Source organism: Phocoena sinus, chromosome 11 (assembly GCF_008692025.1).
Source record: "Phocoena sinus isolate mPhoSin1 chromosome 11, mPhoSin1.pri, whole genome shotgun sequence".
NCBI classification, from domain to species: Eukaryota; Metazoa; Chordata; class Mammalia; order Artiodactyla; family Phocoenidae; genus Phocoena; species Phocoena sinus.
The window spans coordinates 572,736-593,148 of record NC_045773.1 but is presented as its reverse complement, the minus strand read 5'-3'; the positions used below and the strand labels follow the sequence as shown (position 1 = coordinate 593,148).

Below are 20,413 nucleotides of genomic sequence, written 5' to 3'. Positions count from 1 at the left end.
CCCAGCCGCCCCGCCAGCACAGAGCTGGTGGGCCAAGGGTCCACTGCCTCTGGAATGGAGCCTGACCTCTAACCTTATGCCCCTCCCCAGGGTTCTGGGGGCCTTGCAGGTGGCCCAGAGGTACCCACTCCCCACTCAGGGCCTTGGCTAGCCCCGGGAAACCCACTGCTCTCCTGGACAGATGGGCAGACTGAGGCCTGCTGGCAGTCACAGGGCGAGCCGGGGGAGCGAGACACAAGCCGGCCTCAGGACCACTAACTGGGCCCTCTCCCCTCGCCCACCAGGAGGTTCTGGCCCTGCAAAGACCACCATCCCTAATTCGTGGGACGAATCAGATTTGAGGCTCCGAAGGTGACTGCCTCTTGGCACGTCTGGGTTGGGGGAATGTACCCGCCACCATGCACGGCTTCTGTGTCCGGACACAGTACGCCTTAAAGGAGCCGGTGCTGTCACCCTGACCTCGGCCCCCAGGGTCACTCCCCCACGCCCTCAACCCCAGCCCCCTCACCCAGGTCCCCAAGACGGCACGCAGAGCCACGTCTGAGACACGCTCCCTCCAAACGCTGGCGTGGCTCTGGGCGTGGCCCCTGCAGCCTGCTCACCGGGCCGGCTGAGGGGCTGGCATGGCCTGGGGGCCCGAGGTGCCCCCTGAACAGGGCGTGGCAGACCTGACTACGCGCAGCCCTTCTGCTAAAGCAGAAACACGGCGCTCGGGGTGCTGGCGGCCCCGCCTGCGCCGAGCGGACCCACCGAGGAGTTCTGGCACTGCAGGCTGGAGCTGTTGAAGCGCAGAGCGGCGACGCGGGCCGGGCCCCCCGGGAGGTGGAACAGGCACTCATAGCCCCGCTGGCCCGACTGCGGCTGCGGCAGGTTCCGGGCGGCCAGGGTGATGGGCTTCACCACACCCACCGGCACGTAGATCTGGGTGGAGGGCAGGATCTGCGGGCAGTCCTGGGGGACAAGGCTTCAGCTGAGCCGGGGTGGAGGCTGGCGGGCGGGCTGCGCGGAGCCCGAGCTCCTCCGAGACAAGAGCCCCGCGCCCATTTTACACACCGGCACACTGAGGACGTCGATGACGGCCAGCCGGGCCCGGGTTCCGGGCTGCACACTGTGAACTGGGCAGGCCCGCCCCGGGGCCCGAGTGCCCTGCCCCAGGGTCCTAGGACCCCACCAGAGGGGCCCCATCTGGAAGCAGCCGAGCGGCCCCGAGGCAGAAGCAGGAGTAAGTGCTCAGCTGGGGGCCCGGGGAGTAGGTAAAAATAGCCAGAGCGAGCACAGAAACAGCCCGGCCCCCGGGACCAGCGCCTCAGCAACGCCGACTGATGCAACGGCCCGGCTTCCCTGCAGCAGGGCTGCAGCGACCGTGGAGGAGCCGGCCCGCGGGAACCGCGAAAGGTGCTTCAAACAGAGATGCTGAAAACAGACTGCGATCCCCACGCCCCACGGCAGCTCCCGAGGCACCACGGGCCGGCTCTGCAGAGGTTCTGGGGGCCCCTGGGGGCACTGGGGGAGCAGAGCTGGCAGGGCAGGACTGGCAGGCTGACTGCTGACCACCGGGGTCTGCGGCTGCCCTGTCGGCCACCTGCACACGGGGCACTGACCGGCACGTGGGCCACGTTTGGAGCTCAGGCTGCAGCCCTGTGGGAGCTGCCGGTGTGCACAGTGGCCACCTGAAAGGGCACCCGTGCCAGCCCCCAGCCCAGGGACGCCCCTGCTGCCCCTCCACATCCCTCAGCAGCCCCAGCTCGTCCTGGCCACCAGGCCCCGCTCCCACTGTCCCCCAACCTCGCACCTTCCCTCTCCAGTGACACCAGCTCTGCTGCCGGGAGGCCAGCACCACTGTCTGTCCCCCTGTGGGTCTCGGGGTGCAGGCTCCACGCCCCTGTCAGGCCATAGCCTCCCTGTGGCTGGGCCTCGGCACCTCACGATCCCAGCCATGGACGGGCGTCAGCCCGGGCCTGGCCCCAACCTCCTTGAGTGGCCTGAGACCAGGCTGAGCCAGAGGCAGCAGGGAGCTGATAAGCAGGGTGGACGCAGAGGCTCCGCCATCCAAGGAATTTGGGGCCTACGAGTGAATGAGGGACCGCGACTCTGTTTTCATGACTCCAAGTTAGGTTCTCCTAACCTAGAAGCCCTCCTCTCACACAAATCAACGAAGTGTCTGGAAGACTGACCTCCACTCCGCTCGCAGGGGCACCGGCCTCAGGCCCAGAGCCTCCTGGTGACAAGGCTGCCGGGGGGAGCACACGACCCACTCACTCCTCATCCTGGGGAGGCCGGGTCTGGGTGCAGGCCACCTCCCGGGGCTGCTCTGCTCTGGGGGTGCTCCACGTGCGACCCCTGCCGGGCCACCCACCCCATCCCCACCATGCTCTCTGGTGGCCGCCCCAGCCGAAGCCGACCAGGCAGACGCGGGAGCACAGGGACCCCGTCCCATCCCGGGCGGGAAGCAGAGAAACGCTGGGACTGGGACCCTGCGGCCTGAGCACGAGATGGGGAGGGGTCGCCCCGAGGACCAAACCTGAACCAGGGATGGGGGGACGTGGAAACGTCACGCTCCTTAGGGGTATCCCCACACAACCTGGGACTGGCTGAGGAGGGACCGTCCGTGAAGTCCATCCCCAGACAGCCCCCCTTGACCCCGACCAGCTCCCCAGCCCCGCCTGGCGCAGGCGAGCTCCTGAGCAGGGTCTACCCCCCTGCCACTCCCCGGGACGCCCACGTCAGCCCTCCCTGAGGGTCCCGCCGGGTGGCCTGCTCCGCTGGAACAGCTCGAATGGGCACAGAGCTCAGAGACGGCCAGGGAAGACCGGGCCCCCACCTCACACGTCCATTCTGCTGCCCCCCCCCAGCTGGCTCAGCCCCCAGCTTCCTGCTGCCCCCCAGCCCCTGCCCCACCCCCAGGACCCCTGGGCCAGCTCCTCAAGCAGGCCGCACACCTGGGAAGCCCACCTGCCCACCCCATGTCCCCGCCCGCTCTTGGCCCGCCCCCGCTTTCGCTGTCTTGTCCTGTATATCTGTCCTGTACATCGTCACCAGGGAGTGGAAAAACCAAGGCCCGAGGGAAGGGGGCGGGGCAGCCAGGGCAGGTTCTGTGACGGGCAGGTCCAGCCCAGATGCAGCCCCCAAGCGCCCCATGGCGGGTGGGACTACCACCCTCCCACCCCATCCAGCCAACAGACACGCTATCTACCTCAGCGGCAAGGCCTGGCCTCAAGCCCTGGCTCCGCGGCCCTGCCCCCACCCCCTGCCGGGCAGGCCCGGGCCAGGCCTGGTGCTCAGCCCCACTGCTCGTGATAAAGTCAGCGCCTCGCTCGGCCCCGAAGCAACTGCTACCTGAGGGCTACTGACGACCACGCAGCCCTGCAAGCGACTCCGGGAAAGACCAGCCGCCTGCACCTCGCCCAGCCAGTTCCGTCCACGTGGACCCAGCCAGACACGCTCCCAGCTAGCTCCCAGCGCACTGGGAGGACGGTCCCTGCCCCCATCGTCCCCGGACGTGCCCTGGGTGTGGGGTCCCCAGGCTGATACAGCCCCGAAGGGCATCCCCCTATACCTTCCGGCCAGCATCCCCACCACCCCAGGCGGCACCCAACTCCTCCACACCTCCAAACCCAGCCCACGGGACGCCTTACCTCGGACGCGTTGACGCGGCCCTCCAGGAAGGCACAATCGGCGGCGTTGTGTGTGCACACGTGGCGGTACTTGCACCAGTGGCAGGGGAAGGAGCCGCTGACGCAGGACAGGCAGCTGCAGGCAGAGGGCGCGTGGTGAGGCCGCAGCCTGGGCCCCCACCTTGCTGCTGATCAGGGAGCCGCCCCAGGGCCTTTGCACAGGCCGCTCCTCACTGCTCAGAGCTGGTCTGCTTCTGCCTGCCGGGGCTCCCCTCCCTCCTCCCTCCATTGCCTGACAGTCCACCCCGGCGCCAGCCAACAGAACCTCTCAGAGACACGTGTGTGTAAAGCCGGTGCCAGGCCACGCAAGACCATCAGCACTGGAAACGCATTAGTGCAGCCAAGGAGCGTGTCTTAAAGTCCACGTTGTTCTAATTCGCTAAGATTTAAACGTAGGTGTTGAGTGGCAGCTGCAGGCTGGACGGCCGTGGTAGACGTCACCTCCCCGACCAGAAAGCAGGCTCGCCTGGCAAGGGCCTGATTCGTTCCAACGTGTCTCCAGGGCCTGGACGGGCCGCACAGCCCGCACCTCACCTCACCTCACCGTCCCTGTAGCTCCACATAACCCACCGCCCTGCCTCTACAGAGACCCTCGAGCCCTCCAAGCCTCGGAGCACAGCCCCTGCCCCAAGGATTCCAGCCCGCCCAGCATGGGGAGGCTGGACGCCAGTGCCAACAACACCCAGGCCCATGGTGGGCGCCCCACGAACAGCCAGGAGGGCATTAGCCTGCAAGTCGGTTGACAAACGAAAACACGATTGAAAAATTAAGCGCCTCGGCTCGAGGCCGACCCCCTCCCGGCCCAGGGCTCTGGCAGCTGCGGGACGCGCAAGGGGCCCTCAGCAATTCCTGCTCTTCCTCTGAGGCTGGTGCGCTCGCAGAAGACCAGAGGCCCAGGGAGAGCGCCCACACCCAGCTGTCCGTGCCCCAGGGGCTGCCCGACCCAGAGGGGACCCAGACCCCTCCTGCCCCAGAGCGGCAGGTATCCAATGCCCGAGCCCCGGCTGGCCGTGCCCTGCCTGGACGACGCAGCAGCGCCCCCAGCTCCCTGCCTTGCTCTGGTGCCCGCGGCCCACTCCCCACTCGAGGGCAATCAGCACATGTCACACCCCAGCTGCTGCTCCCGCCACCCGGCCTCAGGCCTCCCCCTCGAGGCCCCGTCCTGGCTCCTGCGACCCAGCCAAGCGCTGCCCCGCAGGACTCTGTGCAGGAGGCCAGAGACACTCACGACTGGTGGACGCTGCAGTTGTAGAAGACGAAGTCCACGGACGCGAACTTCTTGCCCGTCTCCTTGGACTTCAGGTAGAGCTTGACCACCCGCTGGTCTCCTGTAACAGCGGCACAGGTTCCGTCACCAGGGCCCCGGGGCCACCGAACCCAGGAGCCCCGCGCAGAAAAAAGGCCTCACCGAGGACCCTCCCCACGGCCAAGGGCACCGCCCCCACCCCGCAGCCCTGCAGTGCCTTCCCCTGACGCCCTCCGCGGTCACCACGGGACGCCCACCCACTGTCCCAGTGACCGTCTACCCCCGACAGGAGGCCCCCGCGCTGCCCAGGCCGGCCCACTCGGCCTCACCCTGGCCCCGCGTGATGGGCGCCACCTCCCGCGCGGAGGGGGAGTGGCAGTGAATCCGGCCATCCTCCAGGACGCCCTCAGACTCGGTGAAGTCCTCAAAGGAGCAGTTGACGCCCGCCGAGAGGTCGGGCACGTTCCAGGCCTGCAGCACGAGCTGGGCGGCAGGGGAAAAGGGTCACTGGCCAATCCCCCCGCGCCCCCGCGCTGCCCCACCCCGGCCCCAGCGGCCGCGCTCACCGGAACCTGAAACGTGGTCACGGACACGTTGCGGGGCTGCACCGTCAGCTGTACGCACTGCAGCAGGTCCGCGGCGAAGCGCTGGGGCTCAGCCGCCCGCTCGCAGGCGTCCCGGCGGGAGCAGCTGTGGGCAGAGGCGTGGGGCGGGCTCGGGCGGGAGGCCAGCAGAGCCCCTGGCCCACCCTGCACCCCATCCAGACCCGGGAAGCTGGGCTCCTGTCACTCAGCGGGTCACGGGAGCCGGGAGCCCAGGCTCCCAGTGAGGTCGCCGGGCCCCCTGCCACCCCCACGGCCTGCGCGGACTCACGTGCTGTGCAGGACACACCAGCCGCAGTGGGGGTCCCGTGACCCCAGACACAGCTCACACGACGTGTACTGCACACAGCTCTCCACGGGCACCCGAGTCACCTGGCAGGAGGGGCCTCGGCGTCAGGTCCTCTCGGGCCTGTCCCTGTCCCCCACACACCAGGGAGTCCCGTCTCAGGCCTTCCTCATGCTTTGTCTATCCAAGGGCCAGTCCTGGGTGACCCTGACCCGGCCGAGCCAGGCCAAGCAGACCGGGCCAGTCTCCAGGGAGCGAGTCGGTGCGGGCGACAGCTCTGGCCAGTCCCTCTCGCTCTGCTGCACCCCGAGCTTCCCAGGGGAGCCGTGGGCTCTCCAGCCCCAGTCCTGAGCCCGGAGGCCGGCAGGACACCGCTTACCGCAACCTCGCCGGCTTGGCCCGAGACACAGAGAGACCAAGTAATAACCCGATGGCGGGAGGGGGCAAAGGGGAAGGGAGCCACCAGGACAGAAGGGAGGCCCGGCCCCACCTGCACCCCTCCGGCAGCCACGGGGTCACCAGGTGGAGCAGAAGGGCAGAGGCTGGCTCCAGGCAGGCTGGACCAGAAACACAGTACGCGACCTTGACGAGCCAGCCAGGCCAGAGACCGGGAACTCGGGGGCCCCAACGGACACCCCAAACCCCCCAACACCACTACCCTGAGAACGCTCTCGCTGGGCACCTGCTCCCGTGGGTGTGCAGTCGTCCAGGGACGAGGGGCAAGCGGAGGCCGGCTGCACAGTGACGGCCCCGCCCCGCTCCCCGGGGCACCCACCTGCTTCTCCGTCATGGCGTACAGGTACTGGCGGTCGGGGCTGAGGACCAGGTCACGCAGGATGGGGCTGCCCTCTTGGGCCACCACGCTCTCGTAGGCCAGGGCCGGCCAGACGCCAGGATTCGTCAGGTCCACCAGCATCTGCGGCAGCGAGAGTCACGTGGTGCCGCCTCAGTGCCTTCCAGCTGCTGTCCACCCCCAGCCCGGGTGTGGGGTCGGGAGCGCCCCAAGCAACCCCCCCCAAGCCCTTGAAGAATAAGGCCGAGGCCCCCCCCACCACGCTCAGGAGCCGGTGCAGGACCGACTGCAGCTGGCAGGCTGGTCCCGGCCCAGCCCCTTCGCCGGGCGTGGGGGTCTCGGGGCTGCAGAAAACCACAGCCCTCCAGCTACCACCCGTCCCGAGCCGCACAGCCACGTCCAGGGCAGAGGCGGCAGGAGCCCGGGGCGGCCTTCCCTGGGGCCAAGGCTGGGCATCCCCATCACCGAGGGAGGGCTGTTTGTGCAGAGGGGAGGGGGCACGAGGGGCGGCGGGCCCGCAGGGACGTCCAGTGCAACTGAGGAGAGAGACCAGGATTCTCCCAAGTGGGAGGCGGGGGGGGGGGGGGCGGGTGCCGGGGCCGAGAGAGGGGGCACCGCCGGCACGAAGGCGGGAGGGGGGCGGACGGTGCAGGCATGAGGAAATACACGGTCTACGTCCCAGACACGCGGGGGCTCACTCAGCCAGCTCTCGCCCGCTGCGCGCCACGCTGCAAGTATCTTTAGCTGCTTTTACCAAACAAAAGTATTTAATTAGCAGCGAGTGGGGGGCGGGCGGGCTTTCCAGAGACGGAACTCGCGGGGCGGCCGGCTCAGCCCGCAGGCAGGCTCCCGGGGCCGCCGGCCCACCTCCACCTCGGCCCAGCGCCCCTCCCTGGCGTCTCACGCTGACTGGACAGGGCAGGGCAGGGCAGGCCTGACCGGCCAGGCGAACACCCCCGGCTCGGGCCAGCTCCATGGCGGCTGGGAGAGGGCGGCCGGCCGGGGAGGCCAGGGGGAGGGGGAGGGGAGGGCCGCATTCCTGAGCGCCCGCGGCCACCCCCCCACTTCCGCTCAGCTGCCGCCCCGCCGGGCAGGCAGGCTTAAGTCAAACCAGACCCGGAAGAGCCGAGTCCAGCGCCTGCCGGCAGGGGAGGCAGCCAGGACTGGGCCGGGAGGGAGAAGGGGGGCAGGGGGCGTGCAGCAGCCCAGCCTCAGCCCCCGCGGGTAGGGCCTGGAGGGGTGTGCCCGTCCAGTTGTCCATCCGCCACGCACCCAGCCTGCACCCCCCAACCCCAGAGCCTGCTGCCCTGCTCTCACAGGGAGCTGACTGGGCCCTGGCCACGGAGGCCGGGAGGCCGGGAGGCTGGCCTCTGCACCCACACCACCTGGGCCCAAGCCCTGTTCAGGCGCGTCCTGGCTGCGGGGCCTCCCTCTGCCTCAGGGTCCCCCACACACCCCGGGCGACGGGAGCCTCCCCCAACACCAGAGCCACTCCGGGGACTAAATGACCCAGCAGAGGGTGCCCGGGGGGCCAGGCCCCGAGGCAACCCCCAAAACCCAAGGGCCGGCCACAGAGGCGCAGCAAGGCCAGGCTGGACCACAGCCAGGGAGCAGGGGACTGGACGGCCAGAGGGCAGGGCAGGGCAGGGCACCAGTGGGGACCCAGAGCTCCAGACTCATCTCAACACAAATGGCCCAAACCAGGGTCCTTTACGCCTCTTCCCTGCAGGCGCCTCCACCCGCTGCAGCCCCCCTGGAGCCCAGACCTGACACTGCCGGCCCCTGGGACTCCTGGGATGACCACACCCCTGGCCCTCATGCAGGGGGCGCTGAACTGGGACACTGCCGGGCCCCAGCCTCTCCCACCCAGACCCCCGGGGCCCGACCCCTCCCCGCTCAGGGCCGAGGGTGCAGGCTGGGGCATGGACGTCGCATCAGGGGTGCCCCCACCACCCCGTAGGGGACAAGGGGGACAGTTCAGGGAAGGGGGGCACCCAGGGGAAGGCACAGTCCCGGGCAAGGTGGGAGGGCGGCCAGCCCGTCTCTAGAGTGCCCCCGCCCCCAGGCCCGCCAAGTGCCGCGACTCGACAGGTGGCTCCCAACAGCTGCGGCAGGAGTGTGCTCCTCCAGCTGTCCGTCGGCCACGCACCTGCCCTCCGCTGGGCGGCCCCAGCCCTTAAACTCGCAAGGCTCCCGTTTCTGGAGGGCACAGAACAAGGAGGGGGCGGGGAGGCACGGCCCACAGGCCAGTGGGTGGACATGCCCCATTCTGTGCGCCGTGCAGCCCCGTCCAGGCTCCGCCGGAGCCCCGCACACACACGTGACAGAGCGGCTTTCGGCCAGTCCTCGGGACACACCTGCCACGGAGCCTGGTTTTCAGGCTGCAGGGCCCAGGCAGCACCGAGGTAAACGAAGGCCCACAAGGACCTGCCAGAGAAACCCCGGGCTCCAGACCGCCCGCTGCAGCTGGGGACGCGGAGTCTGCTCCAAAAGCGGGAGGAGGGATGCGGCAGGCCACCAGGAGGGCACTCCGGGGAGAAGGGGCGCGCGGGGCGGGTACGGGGCCCAGCAGCTGGCAGGACAGCGGGACGCACACCACTGGCAGCGCGTGTGCTGACACCACACCCCTGCCCACAGCGGTCACTCGAGGGCCACCCACCTGGGGCGGCCCACCCTGGGCAGGAGACTCCTCATCCCCTGGTGTCCTCCCTGACCTCCAGCTGTCACCTCTGTGCTCTGTAAACCTTCCCCCCACGACCACCAGAACTCTCCACTACCAGCTGAGAGCTCTCCTTTCCCAAACCCAGCTCGGTCCCCCTGGCTTGAGCGGAGCCGTCCAGCTGCCCTGGCTCGCCTGCCGGCCCAGAAACCCACCGAGCCTGGCTCTGACCCAGACCCTTGGACCCTGCTCACTTCTCCACCGGGGTCATCCCTATCCCTCTGTACAAGGGGAAGGCCCCTGGATTCTGAGCAGAGGCACAAGGGCTGTCAGTGCCCCCACGAAGGGTTTGGGCCCCAGCAGCCTCTGGGAGCCAGGGCCAGGCAAGGCGCTGACCACGGGCTGTGCACCTACCGCCACCACGGGCCCACCGCACCCCCCAGACAGGCCAGGGAATGGGTTCACCTCGGCATCCCCAGGCCAGCAGGACCCTGGGGCCCAGGGCCCAACAGACAGGAAGTCCTGCACAGGGGCCCCTGGCCCTGGAGGCCCCAGCCCTAGGCTGGGCCAGCTGGCTGACCCATACCCATCACTGCGAAGCCCTGGCCAACGGCTGCGGGCAGGCAGCTGACGGCCCGGCCAGGTCAGCTGCCTGTCCAGCCCAGAGCCAACAAAGGGCCCATTCTCTGGGCCGAGGGCGGGTGTGGGCACCAGGGAGGATGTCTGGGCCGTCCAGGCTGCGTGCCAAGGCCGGCACGCGCCCTAGCCCCCGGAGGCAGGGGGCTGCCCAGCTCGGCCCCTACCGGGAAGGGCAAGTTCCCTGTCCTGCCCACCCCTGCCCATCCGCAAAGTGGGGCTGCCCTGGCTGAGTGAGGTTCCTGGTCTCCGGGCGAGGGTGAGGGGAGGAGGACAGGCCCTCGGGTGGGGGGACAGGCAGAGAACGGGCAGTGGCCGGCAGGCCACCGCAGTGCTGGGACTTCACGGGCACCCCCTCCTCCTGTAGATGCAGCGGCCAAACCTGCTCCCAGCCCCCAGGAGGCAGGGTGGTCCGGGGAGGGGCTACAAGGGACAGGAGCCCCTGCCACCCCTTCCTTCCCGGACAGCTCCCGACCCCTCCCCACCCCCTCACAGGCCACCACAGCATGCCCCCCTTCTCTGACTGGGGGCAGGTTCCAGGCCCCTTCCTGGGTCCGTTCTCAGAAAGGCCAGGAAGAATTTGATACTGGAAAAGCAATTAGCAATTTCCTCTTGGCAGTAATTAGGTAATTAAAACATGATTTGCAGGAGGGCTGATGGTTGTAATTGGGCCAGATACACCTGGTAAGGTTGGGGCGTGGGGGCCCAGGAATCTCATCCTTCCTATTCTCAACGCTCAACACGCAGACGGGAGAGCAGGGACCAACCAATGCAAGCAGTGGTCCTCCCTGACTCTCGGTTTCCTCATTTGCCCACAGACACCCCACTCACAGAGCTGTGAGAATTAAGAAACGCACGGCTCCTAAACGCGGAGAGGCCAGCCCAGTCGGGAGGTGCTTGGAGGGGGGTCCCCACGGCTGAGCCCTGCCAGGCGGAGGAGGGGACAGCTGTCCTGGGGAGTCTGTCCCCCTGCTTCTGGAGGCTGCAGAAAGTGGGGCCGGGAGGCAGCAGCAATCGTACAGCCTTCTGTCACACGGCAGTGACACGGTCAGGGTGCCGCCGCGGCTTGAGACGCAAGTGGCCGGCCACGGGTGCCGCAGCAGGCAGCAGTGACCACCCGGCCAGATGTCCCTGTCTCAAACCCGAGACCCCCCCCATCCACTCTACCCCACCTGCAGCAGCGGTTGACGCACCTCCTCCACTTTCCCAAAACCACCACTGCCCTCCAGCTCCGTCCCCAGGCCTGACCTCTGCAGCCTCTGAGGACCACTGCAGGGTCACCAGTGACATGTCCACCACACCCAGAACACCCTTCCCGCGCACTGCACAGCTCCTTGGCCTGTTCCGGCCTCCGTACCCATCTCCTGGGCTGCCAGGGGCTCCCACACCCCACTGCAGGTGGGCCCTGGAGGGCAGAGCCCTGTCTGCCCAGGGGGCAGGGGTCCTGCACTTTGTGGGTGGTAACCTTGGGCCATGTGAGGCCACCCCCACCAGGCTGGCCCTGAGCCTGGGCACTCGGGGGACCGGGCATAGGAAGGCCACTGCCGGCCTGCACCCAAGGGCACCGTTCTTTCCAAAGGTGCCCCGGTGCTGACGCCGGGCCTAAGCCTGACCAGCCAGACCCTGCAGGGAGGTGGACCTGGGGCAAGACCCCTGTGGGCAACCCCACTGGCCGTCACTGCATGTGCCCTGGTGCAACACTGGCTCTGGGGTGAGGGCTGAGCTGGGTCGGACAGACCCACAGGGTGACCAACAGGTCCCTGTGCCCGCTGGCTCAGCCCGCCGCAGCCAGCCAGCCTCGAGAGCCAGAGACCACATCACGTCCCCCAGGACACAGCAACATCGCGAGGCACCGTGCGACATCACCCGCAGGGTCCGGGGACCCCCGCCCTGGGTGCACCCACGGGGCCCCACGGGCACAGCAGCTGAGACACGCAGCAAGCAGGCGCTGAAGCCCCTCCACTCCCCACTGACGACTCCTCGGGCAGGAAGCACCGCAGGGACCCAAAAACCGTCGACGAGGTGGGCTGCGTGCTGACCGCTGACCCACCCACCGCCGGGTCACGGACAAAAACAGCGTCACGTCCACCCAGAAGGAGGGGACGTCGTCAAGAGTGTCTGGAGCACAGGACGCCCCCACGGCACAGGACTGACCGCACAGCACAGGTGAGTCTCACGGGGTGCTGAGCAGAGGAAGACAGACGACGTCCCGGGGGACTCGGGCCACAGCCAGGCCCAGGGACCGATGGTCAGGCCTGGAGGGCACCCACGGGAAGGGCAGCGCCCGAGTAGGCGCCCGCCGTGCTCTCCTGTGACACCTCCCGGGCCGGGTGCTTTCCTGAGGGTGAGTAACCTTCAGAGTGGATGCTGGAAATCTACGCGTCCTCCAGACTCCCGAGACGAGCCCCAGGGGGGTGCAGGCAGCAGGCCGGGGATGCGGCCCAGCCAGGCCCTACCAACGTCTCTCAACAGGTCAGCGTCCCCAGCGCCACGGGGCCTCCCCCGCCCCCCACCGGCCTGGGCTTTGGGGAGCAGGGTTCTCCACGGATGCACCAGGCAGGACGTCGGCCCGGGATGGGGGCGCGCAGCAGGGACCCTGCGGACGGGCCGCCCTGACCGCCCTCGTGCGGAGACCTACCCACAGCCACTCGACTTCCAGGGCCTCTGAGTCTCAGAATCCTGGGGCGGGGGTGGGGGGTGCATGAAGGGAGGGGCCGCCATCTTTCAGAGGCAGCTTCTAAGACCACGATCCCTGGAGGGTCGGGGACGTTCCCCTCCCGGCAACCCGGGCCCAGAGCGCTGCGCTCGGCAGGCACGCGGAGCACTGATGCCCGAGGGGCCGGAGACCAGGCCAGCCCCGGCCCGCGGTGGGGACAGAGCACTGAGGCCGCAGCCCGTGGTCTCTCCTCCCTACGGGATCACCGCACAGGCGGCAAGCGGTGTGACCCCACTGGTGGGCCCAGCCTGGGAGTCCAGCTGCGCGGCCCCGGGGCCCACGCTGAGGCCCGGTGCCCCGTGGGCCCGTGATGCACCCCCGCCGCTCAGGACGGCCCACGATGCTTTCTCAAAACGTAGATTAGCTGCCGACACTTATCAACCGGGAGACGTCACACGAAACACAGATTTCCAGGTTCTCTCGGAAAACCGGCTCCTCAGGGGGACGGGGCCACGTTCCTGCCTGGTACGGCCACCAAGCGGCAGGGCCAGCTGCGTCCCCAGCGCAGTCCGGCCCTGCAGCAGTGGCAGGACAACCGCCCTCACCGGGCCCATGCCGCCAGCTGTGGAGTCGCAGGGCAGGCACCCCTGGCAGGAGCCCACAGGCTGTTCTCCAACCCCCCCCGCGCCCCCGCGGGCACCCAAGGACCCGGAGGCCACCGGGCAGGGGAGGCGCAGGAGGGGACAGGCAGGGCGGCGGTCTGGGGGTGTCAGCACAGGACGATGACGGCCTCGGCTGGGGTCGGAGGGGCAGGTGGCGGGCGGGGCCTCTGGCAAAGGGCAGCGGACTCAGGGGGCACCCCAGCCAGCCCTCAGCGGCTCAAGCGGGCAGCACTTAAATTAATCAGCTGCAACTTCACACAACACCGTTTGGACACGGCCCAGAGCCAGCCACGTCCCTAGGGCTGCCCAGTCGCTTTTGAAAGCCCGGGAAAGACCGGACGTGGGGAGGATGGGGTGTGTCAGCGCAGCGGGCCTGTCCCTGGGTGCAGGCGAGCCCTCAGGCCCAGGCTCCCGCTCGGGGCAGACAAAGGACACGAGACAGGGAGCCAGGGCTCGCGGCTCACGTGGTGGGGCCAGGCCCGGGCAGGAAGGGCCTGGATTTCAACCCCGGAGACAGAGCCGAGGGCCCAGCCCGCCCCAGGCTCGGAGGAGGCAGCCAGGCGGGCCAGCAGGGAGGGGGCACCATGCCGGATGCAGCGCCCCCTGCCCCGGCTCCGGCCCCCGGACCACGGCCGCACCCACCCACCCCCGGGCTGGGTCAGGATGACGCGAGAGGGACGAGGCAGGGGCGGGAATTCTGCTGCCGAAGGCCAGGCCCGGCCGGCGAGACGTGGGCGCCCGCAGGGAGCAGCGTCCTTCAAGCGGGCCAAGGCCAGAGGCCTCGCCTGGGGACCTCAGGAGGTCCAGGAACTGGTGGGCCGAGGGGAAGGGAGCCCAGGCCTACGGGCAGAGAGGGGACACCCCTCCCCCCGGCCCTCACAGCGCCCCAGGCCCCAGCACGGGACAGGGAGGCCCAGAGAGAAGAGGACTGGGCCACCCACGAGACCTGGTGCCCACGGGGCAGGGGCGCGCAGGGAGGAGGGGTGCAGGGGGCCGGTCTGCGGGCGAGGGGGCAGAGCCTCAAGCCAGCGCCGCCCCTGGGCGTGGCCGACCCCACACACCCGAAAAGGGCGCCGTCCACTCACACGGTGTGTGGTGCCCAGCTGGATGCACCAGGGTGGACGGTGCCCTGGTAGGCAGGTGCGGGGGAGGTGCGGAGGGGCGAGGGGACCGCAGCCGTGGCTTCCTCACTCCCGAAGCAGCCTCTTCTCACAGGCGGGCCCAGGCCACCCCCGTGGTCCACTCTCGGGGCCTCAGTTTCCCCTCGGTGGGACTGGGGCAGGGAGCGAGACCGGCAGGCAGCAGAGGGAGGCTGCACTGGACTCACGCCTTCCCCCAGCCTCACAGGGTGGCTGGCTACCGTGGGACAAGACGGTGCCCGGCCAGCTGCCCGCCAGCCCACCAGCCATCAAGAGGGCCCCTCCCAGCCCCTGGAGTCCGGCCTGCGGCTAGGGGACAGGCTCTAGGGCCCCGCAAGAAGGTCTCCAAGTGTTTCACCTGCAGCCAAACCCCACGGGGGCTCCTGCCGCAGTGGGGCAGGCCCCGCCAGGTACAGCCCACCAGCGCACACCCACGGGGGTCCATGGTGCCTCTCCTCTGCTCCCCCAGCCCTGGGGCGGCAGCAGCGAGCTGTGAGCTGGGTGAGGCCCCACCCCTAGGAAGGGAGAGTGCCCTTCAGCCACGGCGCAGGCAGGATCCGACAACGGGGGGCACAGGGGCTGGCCCGGAGGGTGGCAGGGGCCCGAGCTGGGCTGCCACCACCCCAGGGGCCCCCAATCCGGTGAGCAGAACTCCGCAGCACCCGGCCCGGGGGGCCCTCGGTCAGCACGGCCCCCACTGCCCGAAGCCCTTGCTTCAGGCTTGCTTCACAGATGGGGAAGCTGAGGCCGGGGGCAGGGCCCTTCCCAGACGCCATAGAGCCAGCTGGCGGTGGGACGTGATTCCCAGAGCACCCAGCATGGCAGGGACAGGAGACACCCCACCCCGCACGCTCTGGGAGCAGGCAAGGCTCTGGCTGGCCCCGGGCCCAGGCCCCACCCCCGGGCGCACGCCGGCTGGGGAGCTGTGTCAGCAGCAGCCTCCGCAGGGCTGTTATTTCATGCACGAGGCCCCGCCCCTGCGCTGATCCTTGGGGCTCCCAGGCACCCCCACCCCGCTGTGCCCCAGGAACTTCCTCCACAGCAGGGCGGCCCTCCCCTGGCCTGGTCCCTAACCACCCACCAGGTCGCAGCTGAGCCGTGGGGGGCTGCTGCCCCAGGAAGCCCGCCCCTGCCCAGCTCAGCACCAGCTCCGCTCAGCCCAGCACCTGCCGGCGGGGACAGAGACCTGGAAGCCAGGGGCCCACGGAGGAGCCCAGGAGCCGACCCCCACTCCAGAGCACCCCAACACTGGCGCTCCAGCGGGGGCGGGGCGCCCCCTTGCCCTGCCCTTGGCCTTGCCGTCTCCCTGCAGGATGGGGCCTCCCTCCAGGGCAGAGTGTTGGCTCAGCAGACACCGGATCCGGGAGGGGAGGGGGCCCCACAGGCCTGCCCCGCCCCCGCCCCCGCCGCCCACACCCGTGGGGAGCGAGGCCAGCAGCTCCGGTGTCCCAGCCAGGGCCTCGGGCCGGACGCGGAAGCAGCCCACAGGGAGCGCGAAGGGACGGACCCATGAGCCCCTGGAGGTCCCGCCCCCTGTCCACCGGCACACAGAGCGAGGCCGCTCGCGCTCTGCCGGCCCAGGCTGACCTTGCGGATGCGGCCACTGCGCGTGCCCACGAACACCACGGTGCGGCCCCGGTAGTCGTAGGCGGCCACAGCGGTCAGGCCGTCGTCCTTGTCCACGAACAGGGGTGTCCCCTCGATGGTGACCGTGCCGCCCAGCGGCTGGTTGAAGTCCTGCCCGCAGAAGTCGTCGTCGATCTGGAGGGGCTGCGGGAGCGGGGGAGGGTCGGGGGTGAGGCCAGGCGCCTTGGGCCCTGCGGGGCGACGCAGCCAGCACCGGCCGGCTCCCCTCACCAGGCTGGGGCGGGGGCTCAGGGGCCGCTCTCCAAGGCTTGCACAGGCCACACGTGGGGCAGCGGCCTGGGCGGGGGGGGGGGGGGGGGGGGGGGGGCAGGGGTCAGGGATTCCTGGACCCACTTGACAGATGGGGAAACTGAGGCCCTGGAAGCCGCTCGAGGCCCAGGAGCAGGCGCCGGGGGTGGGCACCTCTCACACACACCAGGCACAGGCCCTGCATCCAGCGCTGAGCGGGGAGCAGGCAAGAGGCAGCCTTGGGTGTGGGCAGGGAGGGGCCCGGCCTGCTGCGCAGTGAGGCCGCACAGGCGGTGGCCGGGGACGGGTGGGGCACTAGGACGGCTTATTCAAGACAGGACACAGCGTTGCACCTAAAAGGCAAAGGGAGGGGCTGGCTGAGAGGAGACGGCTACGGTCAGAGAGGGCTACGGTCAGAGAGGAAACAATCGATAGCGTGAGGTTCCGGAGAAGGGCCTGGGAGGGCAGGGCGGACGCCGGGGCCTGGGGGAGGGAGTCTGCGCGGTTCCCCTGCAGCAGGCTGGGGGTCTGAGGTTTGCAGTGCGCGAGGTCACCAATGCAGAAGGAGCACAGGAGGCGGGGTCAGGGCTGGGCGAGGAGAAGAGGGTCCGGGAGAGATGCGGGGGGCAGTGGGGACCATGTCCAGGCAGGGGGGACCAGCCATGGCACAGGGCGCGCAGAGCACACGGCGATCTCGGCAAGCGCTGGCCCTCCGAGCCTCGGTCTCTCCACCTATACAATGGAGATCAAACACCTTCCTCGAGAGGCCGAGGGGAGGATGGGTGATGCACCAGCCTTGTGCACCCGAGGCCGAGGTCTGGAGGGCAGCCCTGCTACGATGGGGCCCCGCCACACACAGCAACAGATGTGAGAAAGAAGGGCCAACCCACACTGCTCTGAAGACAAACCAGGACGGAAACGGGAAAACTGAGGCCAGGGAGGGGCCGGGCTTTCCCTAGGCCACCAGCACGTCCCAGGCAGCGGCATCAGAGGGTCTAAGGCCTGGCACTGGAGGTCCTCTACCCAGTGACCCGGGACAAGTCCCTTACCCCCTCTGAGCCTGGGACCTTACTCAGAGAAACGATGGGTCCTACTGCCTGGGGGTGTGCAAGAGACACCCCTCAAAAAGCAGCTGGCCCCTAGAGGACCCCGTCAGGGCCTAGAGATGGGACTGCCGGCTCCCGAGCGCCCAGCCCCCGGGCATTCGGGCCGCTCCCAGGTCAGGTGCATGGCCAGGCGCCCAGGGCAAGAGTCAGAAGAGCCTATCAACAGGACCCAGAGGGAGGACGGTGTCTGGTGTCCACCTGACCCCGGTGTGGCCCCAGCTCGCCCCTTACTGGCCGTGTACCCTGGGCAAGTCACCCCGCCCCAGGCAACCCTGTCTCTGAAACGGAGACAAGATGGGGCCCGCAAAAGCTCCCACGACAGCACCAGGCGCGTGGTCAGAGGGGCTCCGTCCAACGGCCGCGGGGGCTCGTGGACTCGTGCACGCGGTCACGCCACCCCGTCTTCTAACGGGCAGGACAGCCGCAGCCCAGGTGCAGCCCTGACCCTGGGAGACGGGCCAACCGCGGCCCCCAGCGCAGGGTGGGCGCCACGCGACGAGCGGTCGCGCCTCGTTCCGGGACCGCGGGACGCTCACCGAGTTGATGCAGCCCAGCTCTTTGTTGAGCAGCCAGGGCAGTGAGAGCTTGCCCTCGCCGCGATAGCAGGACTGGATGCGCTCCTTGATCTTCTCCTTGATGGCCCTGAGGGTGAACAGGCACAGCACCGACTCCCGGGGCGGCTTCACGCGGTTCTTCTGGCCCTGGGCAAACACGGTGAACAGCACATCCTCGTCCTCGGTCAGGCCCAGCTGGCGGGCCAGGGCGCGGCCAGGCCGGCTCAGGTAGGCGTCCTGCACCAGGCGGTACTCCACGCCCGCCTGCTCGCAGCCGATGGGGAACTCGACGTAGGAGTAGAACTTGGGGTCGTCCGCGCACAGCCGCACAATCTTGGACGTGAAGAAGTGCTCGCCGGCGGCGTCGGGCGAGCTCAGCTGCGTGTCCAGCTGCAGGGTGAGGTAGTAGACGAAGTGCTCGCTGCGGAAGCTGTACACGTAGTAGATGTCGAAGGCCGGGAACTTGGACAGCGTGTCCGAGGGGATCTTCAGCTGCGAGGACACGAACTCGTCCTGATACACGAAACCGAACATCTCGGCATCCTCCTCGTTGGCCATGAGCCGGCGGCTGGACAGTGTGGGGAAGTACTCGGACTTGCCGTCGATGGGCGTGCCCACGAAGAGCTTGGCCTGCGCCTGGCCGGGAGGCCCGGCGATCAGCACGCCCGCCATGCTGCCCGCCTCGCGCACGCCCGACAGGTAGTGCTCCTTGCGGTGGTGCGGCTCGCCCAGCTTGAAGAGGTCGTCCAGCCGCAGGAATTGGCAGATGCCCTGCGAGGCGCTGCCACAGGCCAGCAGGCGGTTGGCGGCCTGGTCCAGCAGCAGCAGCTTATTGACGTTGTCGGTGCTGCCCAAGCCGTGCGGGCAGGACTGCACGCTGGGCGGAGGGTAGCACTTCTCGTTGTCTTCCACGGGGCCCGTCACGTGCGCCCGCAGCAGCGTCAGGTTCCCCGACAGCTTGTAGATGCGGTTCACGGCGCCCACGTACACCTCGCCCGTCTGCTCGTGGACCACCAGGTGGGTGAGGGCCCATTCACCGGCCGTGAAGTTGCGGAAAGGGGGCTGTGGACCCCCGCCCGCCCGGGGCGCGGCCCCCAGCAGCAGCAGCAGCAGCGGCAGCAAAAGCAGTGGCGGCGGCAGCGCCCGTGGGCTCAGATGTGGCAGCAGCATGACGGGCTGCGGCCTCGGGCTGCGGCGCTCAGGTCCTGCAGGGATGTGTATCACGGGGCCGGGAGCCTCAGCCCTGCGGGGAGAACGGGGGACAAAGTGTGTAAGCGCTAGCAGCCCTCACGTGCCCCCCCCCCCCCACACACACACACACACACGTGCCGTCACCGAGCTCCACGCGCCCGTCCTCCCCTGGGAAATCCCACTTCTGGGGCGTGACCTACCCCTCCAGGAAAAGCCCGAGGTGCAGGAAGCACACCTCCCCGCCCGGAACCCTGCAAGCGGCTACACCAAGCCTAGGACCTGTGGGCAGCACGGGCCACACACGCTCCATCGCTGCCTGGGCCACCGCGGCCGGGTGGAGGAGAAAAGTGAACCCAGAACAAGAAGACGGGTGACAAGGGTTCAGGGTCTAGATCGGGAGCCCCACCGACACCCAAACCTGGGGGCCATCACCCCCTGACTCCAGCCTCCCCATGCCTTAGGGAACAAGACCCCCAGCTCCAAGCTCCCAAGGTGGGTGACCACCTCTCTGCCCAAGGCCCTGGGCAGTCCTACTCTCAGCTAGACAAGGACGCTCGGGCGGGCCAGTCACACTGACCCCAGGGCCGCTCCCTGCTGACCCTGGCCCAGCCCCCAGCCCTGCACCTCCCACCCATCATCCCCACCCCCAGCCCACCGGTGCCCCCGCCCCGTGCGTGAGGCCCCCGAATCCTGCCCTGGCCCTACTTCCTCTCGGAAAGTCTCAGCTCCCCGCAGCCCGGAAGTTGGCAGTCGGGCAGCAGGTTAAACCTAGACCCTGTTGCTCTGCAGCCACGTGGCCCCGGTGGGGGCCACTCCTGTCTGCCAGGCTCGGTCTCCCGATCCGTGCAGCGGTAATGACGACAGCTCCTCTCCCGGAGGAGGGGGGGTGCCCTCTCAGGGCCAGCAGGGATCCCGCCCTGGCTCTGGGGGGCCTCACCCCGCTCCTGGACGGAAGCCGACCACAGCAACGCCGGGTCCCCACTGCAGGCAGGCGCTGGTGCGCGCAGCACACGCTCTTTGCCCCCAGACGACGCCTCTCGTTTTACAGGCGGGGAAGCCGAGGCCCAAAGGATAGGTGCCTTCTGCCAAGTCCAGGCTGGGAAGTGGCCCCAGAGCCTGTGGGTCTCTGGGCCCCCACGTCTGCCCCTGCAGCACAGGGCTCCTCTGGCCTCCTGCCCCCCTCCTGGGGTGCTCTTCCCTCCCTGCCCACAGCCCTCGACCTGCTGGCCGAAGGCAGCAGCCGCTCCCTCTCAGTCACCCAGTTTAACCTGTGGCACGGCGCTTGCTAACGGCTTTGTTACGTATTGTTCCCCGATGCTATCCCCACCAGAGTG

General features: G+C 69.2%; 1 protein-coding gene across 1 annotated transcript in view; it reads right to left on the bottom strand.

The window, feature by feature from the left end:
- Nucleotides 1–20,413, bottom strand: part of PLXNA1 (plexin A1) — a 43,716-nt gene that overhangs the window by 20,126 nt on the left and 3,177 nt on the right. Inside the window, exons 2-10 of the mRNA XM_032648587.1 lie at nt 17,871–19,131; nt 15,941–16,123; nt 6,584–6,724; nt 5,794–5,894; nt 5,487–5,610; nt 5,250–5,403; nt 4,903–5,002; nt 3,636–3,750; nt 751–951 (exon numbers count right to left, since the gene is read on the bottom strand). Of these exons, the coding sequence (XP_032504478.1) occupies nt 751–951; nt 3,636–3,750; nt 4,903–5,002; nt 5,250–5,403; nt 5,487–5,610; nt 5,794–5,894; nt 6,584–6,724; nt 15,941–16,123; nt 17,871–19,058 (2,307 nt within the window). The 5' untranslated portion in view covers nt 19,059–19,131. The remainder of the gene's footprint in view (nt 1–750; nt 952–3,635; nt 3,751–4,902; nt 5,003–5,249; nt 5,404–5,486; nt 5,611–5,793; nt 5,895–6,583; nt 6,725–15,940; nt 16,124–17,870; nt 19,132–20,413) is intronic.